This window comes from Mobula hypostoma, chromosome 11 (assembly GCF_963921235.1).
Source record: "Mobula hypostoma chromosome 11, sMobHyp1.1, whole genome shotgun sequence".
NCBI lineage: Eukaryota > Metazoa > Chordata > Chondrichthyes > Myliobatiformes > Myliobatidae > Mobula > Mobula hypostoma.
The window spans coordinates 102,085,054-102,098,843 of NC_086107.1; the positions used below are offsets into that span (position 1 = coordinate 102,085,054).

Here is a 13,790-nt window from a genome sequence, read left to right on the forward strand (position 1 = left end):
GAAAATGATTTGCAATGTATTGGAATCACTTGAATTTAATCATCTGAAAGAGGCCAAGGAACATGTATAGTGTCAGAGTAATCATTTTTTGCATACATATTTACATCCACTCAGATATTCACAGATTGTTTTCAAGTAGGACCCATCTTTCTTGGAGAAAAATAAACAGTTGCCACACTGATAACCTCCCATTACTTCCCAGAAGTGACAGCGCTTTGAAATGGCCACTGATGTTTTACAAGAGTCCCCACAGACCTCCGGTTCACCTCCCAAGCTGCTACGCACTTTATCTAATAGGATATATACCATTACTGTACAAGCCCTAATAAGCTATTTAGTTCAAGGGTACACTTTCCAGCCCAACATGCATATTTATACTGGGTTAGCTGTTGCAGCAGACTGGGTAACAAACTTTTATCAAAGGTACTGAAGCACAAACTTGCTGTAGCATTACAGGGCACCTAAAGTTTTAAATGTAAAATATGATGCAAAAAAAATGCCTGTTGTCCTGGCTCTTAAGCCACATCAGAATAAGGTAGCTTACATAATACCAATATTGGTTAGAACCATGAGGCCCAGAACTGGTTTAACTCATTCTCTGAGAAAGTTATTTTTCAAACCAGTCAACAAGTTTGCATCAAATTTTCTGTTCTGCAATTTTAATGTTTATTTTTTTTTAGCAATAATTGGTATGCTAAAAAAGTAACACATTAAATGCCCATTTACAGATTTGGGCCACTGAAGACAATAGGTAGTATGAGATTTTCTGTGTAAGAGCATTTTCCTCATATACTTTTTTAATTTTCAAAAAAAAAATCAATCTGTAAGAAAAAGACTAAAAAATATAGCGGGCTACTCTGAAGGAGGTTTATAGATACACAAGTAGTGCAAGGTGGTGGGGTGCAAGGGCTGAAATTAGGATGTTACATAGAACACCCTGCCCCTCAAGGTTTGGCACCAAACTTAGTTGAAAGCTTTCCCACGAGGTTCATCACTTTAGGGTTGTTCTGGTATTTTGAGATGTTGGCTGGGTTCTGGGCCACATCTTGGAATGCCGCCATGATCTCAGGATCCTGCGGAGAGAAGCAATTGATAATGCATGATAAATACCAACACGTGCACCAGGTTTAATTTGTCAACTTTTAAGGTTCCCTGAAGTTGAATACAGAATGCAACATTGAGTTTTATATTGGGTAAGATCTGAGCTTTGCTTTCTTGCCCGTGGCAAGTTGACAGATCTCACACAAGTTGATAAAATGCCACAACTGGTCAGGATGCGCCTATGGGGAGAGAAGCATCACTAATGTTTCAGGTCAAAGACCCCTCACCACAACTAACAGTGTTTGACCTGAAATGTTAGCACCATTTTGCTTCTCCAGATGAAACCTGACCTGCTGAGTGTTTCCAGCATTTTCTGAATTTAGTTCAGATTTCCAAGTTTTTTTTGTTGCTTTTCCGGCAAAGTGAAGTGCCGGGGAGATCAGTGGTGGGCACAAATTCTAATCATTCTTGGCTAGGAGCGTAGAAGGATCACTGGATAGAGGGTCAGCACCAACATTATTGAGCAATAGTCCAATTCTCACCTGTCCCCGACATTACATCCCAAATCCATCAGTGGAACTGTGTGTGGAGCACAAGTCACCACCTTTGGGAGCAGGATGGGTAAAAGGCGGAGGAAAACTGACCCTCCTTTCACAATCAAGAGCAGCTCCTTGGCTTACAAATAAGCACAGGAGAAGATGCAAAGCATCCAAACGAGCTATACTTCTTCATTCAGGCAGGGTTTTAAGTGGGAGGGAGCAAAAAAAAAGGGAACAAGTACCCTCATAAGGTGAGTAGAGACAAACATAAAAACCATTTTGTTGTGCTACACATCAATCAGAAGTAGACTGAGCCGGACATTTACGTCACACAACTGTGGAAACAAACTTCAGTTTCACTGTTGTGGATCTGTTTGTCACGAGTAGTAAACTGGCCATTCCTAAATGCCAGAAGACAGTCATGAGCTGCTGCCTTGAATCACAGCAGCCATTCTAGTTGAGGTAGTGAAGCTGGAATGGGAGTTCCAGAATTTAAACCCAGCATTAATGATGCATTTCCGAGTCAGGAAAGGGACAGTGTCCCTTTATACATGAAACCTATGGCTAGATAATGGATTTGGTTGTTACCCCTTTCAGATCAACAATTTGAAGCTTATAGGAAATGAATTCTTTGATTGAAATATGGCTGTATCATTACACAACAGGATTCAAATCTACACTCTCCATACCCAAAATCACAATCACGACCCTTGGTTAAAAAGAATAAACAACTTCTGTAGCTGTAAAAACTGCCTAAGGCATTGTTTGGTTTGCTTTCATTACCTGCATAGCTGCAAGCACCTCTGGATCAGAAAGTAGTTCATTCAGACCAGGCATTCCTGCCATTCCAGGCATTCCCCCCATTCCAGGCATTCCCCCCATTCCAGGCATTCCCCCTGGAAAACCACCTGAAAGCAACAGAAGGGAACAAAATTGAGGTTGAAGCAGTATTTCAGGATACTGACTTCAATGGTCCTGTATGGATACACCTTCAATGATTGATAGAAAATCAGTTGTAACAGATGAAGCTACAAGGACCAGTGGATCACCCAAATCTTCTACATTTGGAATGACAGATTAATCAAACACTCTGGATGGTTTGGTTAGCAAGAAATTTTGTCTGACCAATTTTTCCTGAGAGGTTACAACACATATTGATGAGGGAAATACATTTAATGTAGCCTACAAGGGCTTCCTAGATGGGAAACCAGTCAAGAAGCTTGGAGGCCATGAGATCCCATGCTGGTTATGGTTGGCAGCAGGCAATGGGAGAGGTTCTTTTTGTAATTGGAAACCCATGACCGAAGATACACCACAGGGCTCAGTGCTGGGACCCTCAACATTTGTAATGTACATTAATGGTTTGGATGTTTAAAAAATGTTATTTATTGACATACAGCACTGAATAGATCCCTTTCGGCCCTTCGAGCCACACAGCCCAGCAATCCCCAACTTAACCCTCGCCCAAACACGAGACAATTTACAATGACCAATTAACCTACCAGCCGGTATGTCTTTGGACTGTGGAGGAAACCCACACATGGAGGAAATCCACACATGGAGAAGTCCTCACAGACAGCGGCAGGAATTGAACCGGGGTGGGGGGGGTCACTGGAACTGTAAAGCGCTGTGCTAACTACTGTGCTGCCCTAATCTATGGCATAGATAGCAGAGGCAAAAGCAGCACAATGGGGCATGGGAGAAGAAGAAAAGGTTTCACATCATTGGGTGAGAACAGAGTCAGACTTTAGTTAAAATTCTGGAATTGCAGGTCCCACATTTTCAAATGGTATAGAAACAGGGAATTTCAGCCTATCTAGTCTACCAATTTATAGAAAAATCCCACGTCCTCCACTAACTTTTCTCCCACAACCCTTTTACCCACTATCTACATTCCTAGTGAGGTAGATCAGCTAGCTGAGCGGTTTCACAATATCTTTGCATTCAGCGTCAGCAAGACCAAGAAATGTATTGTGAACTTCAGGAAGTTGGGAGAACACACACTAGTCCTCATTGAGGGGCCAACAGTGGAAAGGGTGAGGAGCTTCAAGCTGCTGGGCACAAAGATCTTAGAGGACCTATCCTGGTCCCAACATAGCGATGCATTCACAAAGAAGGCATGCCAGTGACTACACCTTATTAGGAATTTGAGGAGATTTGGTACGTCACCAAAGACTCTTGCAAGTTTCTGCATGTGTATGGTGGACTGCAATGAGGGGAGGGAAGCTCCATTAAGGACTGAAAGAGGCTGCAGAGGGTTGTATGCTTAACCAGCTCCATCACAGGCACAACCCTCCTCCCTCACCCCCCCCAATCGAGGACATGTTCAAAAAAAAAATGCCCCAAGATGGCGGCATCCAGCATTTAAGGACTTTCACCTTCCAAGACGTGTCCTCTGCTCAATATGACCTTCAGGGAGGTGGGTACTAGAGCCTGAAGACCCACACTCATCATTTTAGAAATAACTTCTTCCCCTCCGTCATCAGATTTCTAAATGATCCATGAACCCTTGAATACTACATAGCTATTCCTTTTGTGCACTTTTTTTGTAACTGACAGTAATTTTTATATTTTAAAATGTACTGCTGCTGCAAAACAAGTTTCAAGACACATGTCAATGATAACAAACCTGATTCTGATCAATTTAAATAGCTCATTAACCAACCCATTCATCTTTAGAGAACTAAAATTTTTTTTAAAAATTAAGAAGTTGGAGTAGAGAAACTCCACATAGGCACAGGACAGGGAAAGTGTGCAGACAGGTAGCAGAAGCCAGGACTGAACCCATGTTGTCCTGAGGGAGCAATTCTATTAGCACCACTGCACCATGTAGTAGCAAGCTAACGTTCACAGTCCAGAACAATGAAAGGTGTCTGTGAAACAACTGCCCCAGCAACCAAATGCATCTTCAGGTGAAAGAAAAAAGGATGAAAATTAACTTGAAAATCCTACATTACCATGGCTTCCATTTTTGTAGAGTAAAGAAATGTAACCGGGGGATGGTCCCATTTTGTGATCAGCCATCAACAGCTTTGAATCAGGCAAGTCTGGTCTTACATGGACACAAGCTCACAAGGGCAGTACCAATTTTTATGTTAAAGGTTACCATTTAAAGCAGATGAATGAGCCCCAAGCTTATTTAACAACTGATCTAATCATAATCTCAACTCCATATATACGTCTACCACAGTAAACTTCCAAACAACAGGAATTCTGCAGATGCTGGAAATTCAAGCAACACACATCAAAGTTGCTGGTGAACGCAGCAGGCCAGGCAGCATCTGTAGGAAGAGGTGCAGTCGACGTTTCAGGCCGAGACCCTTCGTCAGGACAGTAAACTTCCACCTCTTTGCCCAGAAATCCATCCACCTTCACCTTATGAATATTTAAAAACTGCTTCAATCACCTTTTGTAAAAACAAAGCACCAAGCAGCATGACCACTGCAAAAGTCTCAAATGGGCAACTCATTTTAAACAGTGGTGCTTAATTCTACATCTTTCCTGTTAAAAGTCAGAAGCTGAGATCCCATTACCCAAACTGTGGCACATCACACATCACATTTTGTCCTTCAGAAATACACTTATGCCAACCGTTTCCTGTCAGTCAGCTTTCCATCCACATCAATGAACAATTTAGTCACCTCTCACTCTTCTCAACTGCAGCAAACACAAGCCTAGGATGCCCAGTTTTCCCTCATAAAACAAGTTGCCCATATCAGGTATTAGTCTAATAAATCTTTGTTGACCTGCCTCCGATGTATTAATGTCCTTTCTTAAATAAGGAGACCGACATCATATAGAGTATTCCAGATGCAATCTCTTAACGCCCTAAAGTACAGCTGCCCTGATTATGTTTTCAAAGTCCTTTAGCAATCAATAATAAAACTACAGGTTGAGTACCCCCCCATCTGAAATTCCAAAATCCGAAAACCTCTGAATTCTGAAATTTTTTTTTTGAGTGCTGACATGACGTCACAAATGGAAAATTCCACAGGGCGCAGGGAAGGTTCCCAGGTGATGCGCAGGTCTCTGTGCACCACAGACAGTTCTGAGAAGCGACATCACATATATAATGAACAGAAGTTAATGAAAAATAGAAAAACACTGCATAAAGCGAGAAATAAAGATCTCGATTGTGTATTGAAAGAGTGGATTCATCAGCGGAGTGAACCTAAGCTGCTTAACTCTATGCTGATAATGCAATAAGCAAAGATCTATCTGGAGGAACTGAAAATTGAAGGTATTTGTGAATATTCAGAGGCTGATTGCAGAAATTTAAGAAATGGAACGACAATAAATCTTAAAGACAAAGCAGCTGCTGACCACAAAGCAGCACAGAAATTCATTGGTGAGTTTGCCACGATAGTCGCTGATGAACATTTAACACCAGAACAAGTCTACAGTGCTGATTGTTTTGATACTAAAGGAAGTAAAATACAAATAGAGTGTACTGTAACCTTTGAATCAAAACACAGCTTAGTAGGCAGACACTGAAAGCCTGCTGCGTTTGTTGTCGTTCAACATCTGAATCAGGTATTCTCCTGATGCCTCTGTGCAGCTTTTGTTAGCAATTCAGGTAAGGGGTACTCAATCTGTATTACCTTTCTTTATGACTTTCAGTACCTGCATAGCAGCTCTCTGCTAGTTGTGCACCAGGACATCCACGTCTCTGTCCATCTCAGATCTACAATCACTCACGATTTGGATGAACAAGCTGCTTTGTCTTGTCAACACAGACAATTTTACATTTCCCTCCATATTATATAACAGTTGTTAGCTCTTTAATTAACTTTATTCCCTTAGTAACCCCTTTGTCATATGCAGTTCTTAGATTCCTACTCATCTGAGTCATCAACAAATTTAGCAAGTATATCTTCAGTGCTTCCAGAGTCATTTCTATCAGTTGGAAAAAAGATGAGTTTCCAGCACCAGCCCGTGACACACTACTTGTTGCATTTGACAACCACTTAAACAGACACCGTTTTTTGACAATCTTTTATCCATACCAATACAAAACATCAACATTTAAACAAGTTAGACCTAAGAGTATAATTGGTTGAAATTAAGAGTTTCTACCTAGCACATACTGTACAAGGTATCGGGGGTCACCACCAATAAAAATACAAGTGTGTGAAATATTTCTCTGCCAGAATTGCCAACCCTAAAAAGTTTTAAAGAACTATTTCCACCAGCACCCCGCCCCCGCCCAAGAATCTCTACCGCAAGATGCTTACAGTACACGTTAGAGAGGGACAGCACAAGTAGAGAAACAAACCTGGGAAACCACCAAACCCAGAACCTCCTGCGCGACGAGCCTCTTCCTCCTGAAAAATAAGTGAATGCAGCTTCAATAAAATACAAAGTCTGGTAACATAGTGACAACAAACAGGGAGCTTTAACTGTACCACAGGTCATCTGGTAGTTCAGGCCTTCATTCAGAATGTTTTTGTTGAGTAAACCTGATCAAAGCATCAAAATCATATCCAGGTCAGAGTCCCGTAAATGTTACAGTACAAAAGAGCACGAGTATTCACAAATTTATCCCATTCTTGATTGTCTTCACAATTCACACAGTTATCGACCAGCACCACAGTTATAAATCCCTAAATGCCATAAATCTTGCTTTGGATTAGCATCAGTCACACCAGAACAAAACAGATTTAGTCCTCCTAATTCCTCTTGATCTAATCGTATTTCATAATGAACAGCCAGTGAAATCAAAGTATTCTCAACCATTTAATCATGGCATTCTCAGTCACTCTCTCCAAGTGTGATAAATTAACACAAAATGAGATTAATTTTGATTCACACTACAACTGGGTTTCACAAAGCAAAACGGGCAGGTCAGGCAATAATTTCCAAGTAATTCAGTTCAATTAATACTGCTCATTATGTGCCGTGTCGTATGGCGTGGGTGATCATGGTCTTCCCATGACCATGATTGTTCTTGGCAAATTTTTCCACAGAAGCGGTTTGCCATCACTTTCTTCAGTCAATTTATATATTTAATAATATCTTCACAATTGTTGCATCATTTGTAGCAATACCTACAGCCATAGTTTTACTAAGCACCACACTACATTACCTACTGTTCAATGGAAATGTCTATAGAAAAGTTCTGTTGATAGGGGTATCTAAGGTACAAACCAACAAACCTGTTTAGGTGATTACAGCGACTGAAATGATCCAGAGGTTTTTGTTAAGTATATCAACAAAGGCCCACAGATTCACAATAGATGCAAATAGATAACTTGACCTAGAACATCTAACATACACAACCATTTCATCACTTAGAATTCACATCTTTACATGAGGAAGGAAAGATAACATCTTGCCACTTACTTTGCGTGCTTTTTCGTGTTCCTCTTTTGCTTTTTTTGCCCGTTCTATTCGCTCCTTCATGGCCTTTTCTTCAGATTTCCTTTCATATTTTCTTCTGTGATCTATTATTTTCTGAGCCTAAAACACATATTGCAACAATCAATACAAATCTTTGATGTGCTCAGATACATTCACTGGAGATCTGCAATAGGTTAACTGCAGAGTGTTTCAATTTTAAACTGACAGGCAGAGAGAGACCAAAGAACCTAAAGCAGAATACTCAGCCCTAGACTGTACCTCAACTTGCGTTTGTATTTTCAATGGTTTATAAATCCAGAACGAGAGCCATGAGGTGAGGCAGGCACTACGATATACATGTGGAATGCTTATTCTCTTTCAGCAGGTGGTATAGGGACAAAAATATCATATATTATATACCATAATCCTCAACATATAATCATTTAACAATTACAGCACGGAAACAGGCCATCTCAGCCCTTCTAGTCCGTGACGAACTCTTACTCTCACCTAGTCCCACCGACCTGCACTCAGCCCATAACCTTCCATTCCTTTCCTGTCTATATAGCTATCCAATTTAACATCAATAAAACTCAGTTGCACACTCCTCTCTCGGTAGTATGTACAAGTTCTACTCTTGGGCCCCATTAACATACACGGGCTCCCAAAGTTATGAATGACCTGATTTACAGAAATCTCACTTTACACAAAATAAACACACACACACACACACTATACAACCAGAAATTTGTACTCTTCACAGACATCCACAAAACAAGAGATCCATAGAATGAATGATAGAACATTGAAGCCCCAATGTAATATTATTGTAATATATCACTAGCTATAGAAAACAAGCATTTCTGTTTTCTGAAGAAATCTGCTTGTGGACAGGTGTCAGGTACATACCACTTATGCATCACAGGAGCTGCCTATATTTCTCAATTTCAGAGTTGATGTCTATTTGGCCCATTAAGTCTCTGCTGTGTATTAGCACTCACTCAACAGTAACGTACCCCACCCATCGTCCTGTAATCCACTCTGCCATACATACTCAAACTCTTTCTCCCAACTCTCCAGCCACCCACATAAACTAGGAGTACCTTATAGCTGCCGATTAATTGTCATGTACTTGGGATGGACGAGGAAACCAGGGAAAGCCCATGCTGCTACAGGACAAATGTTCAAACTCTGTATAAAGAGCAACCCACCCAAGGTGAAGGTTGAGCTTGGGTCATTGGAGCTGAGGTAGCAGCTGTCCTACCCATTCTAAAAATGATTGTGTTGCTACAGTTGTGATTCTCAAATCTTGCACTGAAAGCAACATAGTTCAGATTGAATACAATGAGTTATTTATATCTTGGTTACTAAATTAAGTGGTCGCTGCACCACAGTTCTCCCTAGTAAATGGAATGCCCAGAAATTTTAAAGAGTGGTTTCTGGATCAGTTTGCATTTGGAGGCAGAGCAATAATGATAAATGGGAGGCAGAGTAAATAATGATAACTCACACACAAGAAACCCAATGCTCTTAAGATTATAAACATTAGAAATTCACAATTACTAGCTGTGATTTTTTTTCCTCTTTCTCTACTTGCATACTATGAAATGCAACAAGACTTATATTATCCTGCAAATAACCAACATTTTAAAACATCCAAATGCTGGAAGTGTACAGAACTCAGTGTCTCAGATTACAACTTCCAGCAGGATTTTTGTAAAGGTTCCCAAATGCTTCCCAACACTGAAGATTACTGTAGATTACAACATAGATATTAGAATAGCATTGTTAGTACTGTATCTTATCCTAAACAATTCACAGGACAGGCTCTAAACAAAAGTCTCAAAGGCACAGGGTGAATAGTGGCAAGGTTTAAGGCAGGGATTCCCATTTTTTTTTAGAAACAGAAAACCCACAGCACAATACAGTCCCTTCGGCCCACAAAGCTGTGCCGAACATGTCCTTACCTTAGAACTACCTAGGCCTACCCATAGCCCTCTATTTTTCTAAGCTCCATGTACTTATCCAGGGTCTCTTAAAAGACTCTATTGTTTCCGCCTCCACCACCGCTGCCAGCAGCCCATTCCAAGCACTCACCACTCTCTGCGTAAAAAACTTACCCCTGACATCTCCTCTGTACCTACTTCCAAGCACCTTAAAACTATGCCCTCTCATGCTAGCCATTTCAGCCCTGGGAAAAAACCTCTTACTATCCACATGATCAAGGCCTCAAATTATCTTGTACACCTCTATCAGGTCACCTCTCATCCTCTGTCACTCCAAGGAGAAAAGGCCGAGTTCACCCAACCTATTCTCATAAGGCATGCTCCCCAATCCAGGCAACATCCTTGTAAATCTCCTCTGCATCCTTTTTATGGTTTCCACATCCTTCCTGTAGTGAGGTGACCAGAATTGAGCACAGTACTCCAAGTGGGGTCTGACCAGGGTCCTATATAGCTGCAACATTACCTCTCCGCTCTTAAACTCGATCCCACAGTTGATGAAGGCCAATGCACCGTGTGCCTTCTTAACCACAGAGTCAACCTGCATAGCATCTTTGAGTGTCCTATGGACTCGGACCCCAAGATCCCTCTGATCCTCCAGACTGCCAAGAGTCTTACTAGTAATGCTATATTTGACCTACCAAAATGAACCACTTCACACTTATCTGGGTTGAACTCCATCCGTCACTTCTCAGCCCAGTTTTGCATCCTATCGAGGTCCCGCTGTAACCTCTGACAACCCTCCACACTATCCACAACACCCCTAACCTTTGTGTCATCAGCAAATTTACTAACCCATCCCACCACTTCCTCATCCAGGTCATTTATAAAAATCACGAAGAGTAGAGGTCCCAGAACAGATCCCTGAGGCACACCACCGGTCACTGACCTCCATGCAGAATATGACCCATCTACAACCACTCTTTGCCTTCTGTAGGCAAGCCAGTTCTGGATCCATAAAGCAATGTCCCCTTGGATCCCATGCCTCCTTACTTTCTCAGAAAGCCTTGTATGGGGTACCTTATCAAATGCCTTGCTGAAATCCATATATACTACATCTATGGCTCTACCTTCATCAATGTATTCAGTCATATCCCCAAGAAATTCAATCAGGCTCGTAAGGCACGACCTGCCTTTGACAAAGCCATGCTGGCTATTCCTAATATTATGCCTCTCCAAATGTTCATAGATTCTGCCTCTCAGGATCTTCTCTATCAACTTACCAACCACTGAAGTAAGACTCACTGGCCTATAATTTCCTGGGCTATCTCTACTCCCTTTCTTGAATAAGGGAACAACATCCACAACTCTCCAATCATCCGGAACCTCTCCCGTCCCCATCAACGATGCAAAACAAAAAGAAAATTGCCAGAGGTTCGGCAATCTCCCCCCTCACTTTCCACAGTAGCCTGGGGAACATCCCGTCTGGTCCCAGCACATCCTCTTCCTTAATATCTACACGCTCAAGCTTTTCAGTCTGCTGCAAGTCATCCCTACAATCGCCAAGAAACTTTCCCGTAGTGAATACTGAAGTACTCATTAATTACCTCTGCTATCTCCTCCGGTTCCATACACACTTTCCCACTGTCACACTTGATTGGTCCTATTCTAATATAACCATATAACAATTACAGCACGGAAACAGGCCATCTCGGTCCTTCTAGTCCGTGCCGAACTCTTACTCTCACCTAGTCCCACCGACCTGCACTTAGCCCATAACCCTCCATTCCTTTCCTGTCCATATATCTAATATAACCATACATTCTCTCACGTCTTATCCTCTTGCTCTTCACATACTTGTAGAATGCCTTGGGGTTTTCCTTAAACCTGTCTGCCAAGGCCTTCTCATGGCCCCTTCTAACTCTCCTAATTTCATTCTTAAGCTCTTTCCTGCTAGCCTTATAATCTTCTAGATCTCTATCATTACCTAGTTTTTTGAACCTTTCGTAAGCTCTTTTCTTCTTGAGTAGATTTACAACAGCCTTTGTACACCACAGTTCCTGTACCCTACCATCCTTTCCTTGTCTCATTGGAACATACCTATGCAGAACGCCATGCACATATACCCTGAACATTTGTCACATTTCTTCCGTATGCTTCCCCGAGAGCATCTGTTTCCAATTTATGCTTCCAAGTTCCTGCCTAATAGCCTCATATTTCCCCTTACTCCAATTAAACATTTCCCTAACTTGTCTGTTCCTATCCCTCTCCAAAGCTATGGTAAAGGAGATAGAATTGTGATCACTATCTCTAAAACGCTCTCCCACTGAGAGACCTGTCACCTGACCAGGTTCATTTCCCAATACCAGATCAAGCATGGCCTCTTATCTTGTAGGCTTATCTACATATTGTCAAGAAACCTTCCTGAACACACCTAACAAACTCCACCCCATCTAAACCCGAGCCGTAGACCAATCCAGTAAAGCAAGGGGTCTGTGGACCGCAGGTTGGGAACCTCTGCTTTAAGGAATACAGTGAAAGAGGGGTACAAAGTGGGAGCTGAGGGACAGTGAGGCTAAGAATGAATGCCAGAACTTAGGGTCTTGACAGCAGCCAGTGCAAAGCAATGAACACTAGGGATGTGCAAGCTGTCAGAAATGAAACTCACAAATCTTAAAGGCCTGTAGTTACAAGAAAGAAGTTAAAGGACTGATATGACAAGTGGTAAGAATTTGGTTTTTGTGTAAAAGTTAGTCTGCAGCAATGCAAACCTCAATTTCCACAAGATGGCTTTTGGTGAAACCAATTCCACTACTTAAGCTCCGTAGCAGGCTGGCTAACTGCTTTACATAGTTCTAACCCACAGACAAGAATGACTGGATTTCTAACAAATTCATTGGCTGCAATGTGCTTGGGACATCCCAAACGCAGAGCGCAAAAAAATAAAGACAAAAATATAAACCCCTTGTTTCACTTTAAGTACAAATTCTTATTCTCTTATTGTTAAAGTAGTATGTAAATAAACTGCACTTACTCGAGGTTGCACTTCTTTCAGCATAGCACTAGCATCATCATCATAATCCAGTTTACAGGCCGTTGCCAAATCCTTGGCTGCTTCCTCCCAGTGACCGAGCAGTCTGTGTGAGATGGCAAAACACAAGGTTAACAATTCCTAGTGTTAATCCACAGTTTAGACTTAGATGTTCAAGCATCAAATACATTCTGTGCAAAAAGTCCTAAGCATTTATATATAGCTAGGGGACCCAAGAGTTTTACACAGTACTGTAGTAATTTTATGTATTGCACTGTACTGTTGCTGCACAAAAAGAAAAATTAGTGAGCGAACATAAACCTGATTCTGATATGGGTCTCTATTGTGAACTGAGAGTGGGAAGGGGGGAGGGAGAGGGGAATCATGGTTGGGAAAGGGGAAGGGAGAAAGGAGGGAGTGGGAAGCACCAGAGAGACATTCTGTAATGATCCATAAACCAATTGTTTGGGATCAAATGATAGAATTGGAACCTGATAGACACGTGAATGACAGCAAGAGGAAATGCGACTGCTCTGCTGGGAACGGGATAAACTGATTGTCCTCCCTATGTGGCGATAACTGATCTCTCCAGCACATGTTCTTGTCCATCTACATTCATTTCCGTTTAGCTACCACAAGTTTACCTCCAAGAGGACCACAACCTTGCCATACCTCAATGCTTGCGTGCCTCAATGACCTGGAGAGCTATGTTGGCTGGAGTCAGGGCTTTGTGCTTTGGTTCTTGGTAGGATCCCCTATGCTAAACAGATCAAAGGATACAGGCCAGACTAAGAGTGGTCTACCAGTCCTGCATGTTTGGGGTTCAGCTCAGAGCTAACAACTGACTGGTCACACAAAATCGTTATGGAACAGTAATATAGAACCCTTCTATATCCG

General features: G+C 41.7%; 1 protein-coding gene across 1 annotated transcript in view; it reads right to left on the minus strand.

Moving 5' to 3' along the window:
* Window positions 1-17: 17 nt before the first annotated feature.
* The window catches only part of st13 (ST13 Hsp70 interacting protein), a 41,157-nt gene continuing 27,384 nt past the window's right edge, over window positions 18-13,790 (minus strand). The window contains exons 8-12 of the mRNA XM_063062695.1: window positions 12,897-12,999; window positions 7,923-8,039; window positions 6,856-6,904; window positions 2,364-2,488; window positions 18-1,073 (exon numbers count right to left, since the gene is read on the minus strand). Coding sequence (XP_062918765.1) covers window positions 945-1,073; window positions 2,364-2,488; window positions 6,856-6,904; window positions 7,923-8,039; window positions 12,897-12,999 — 523 coding nt within the window. The 3' untranslated portion in view covers window positions 18-944. The remainder of the gene's footprint in view (window positions 1,074-2,363; window positions 2,489-6,855; window positions 6,905-7,922; window positions 8,040-12,896; window positions 13,000-13,790) is intronic.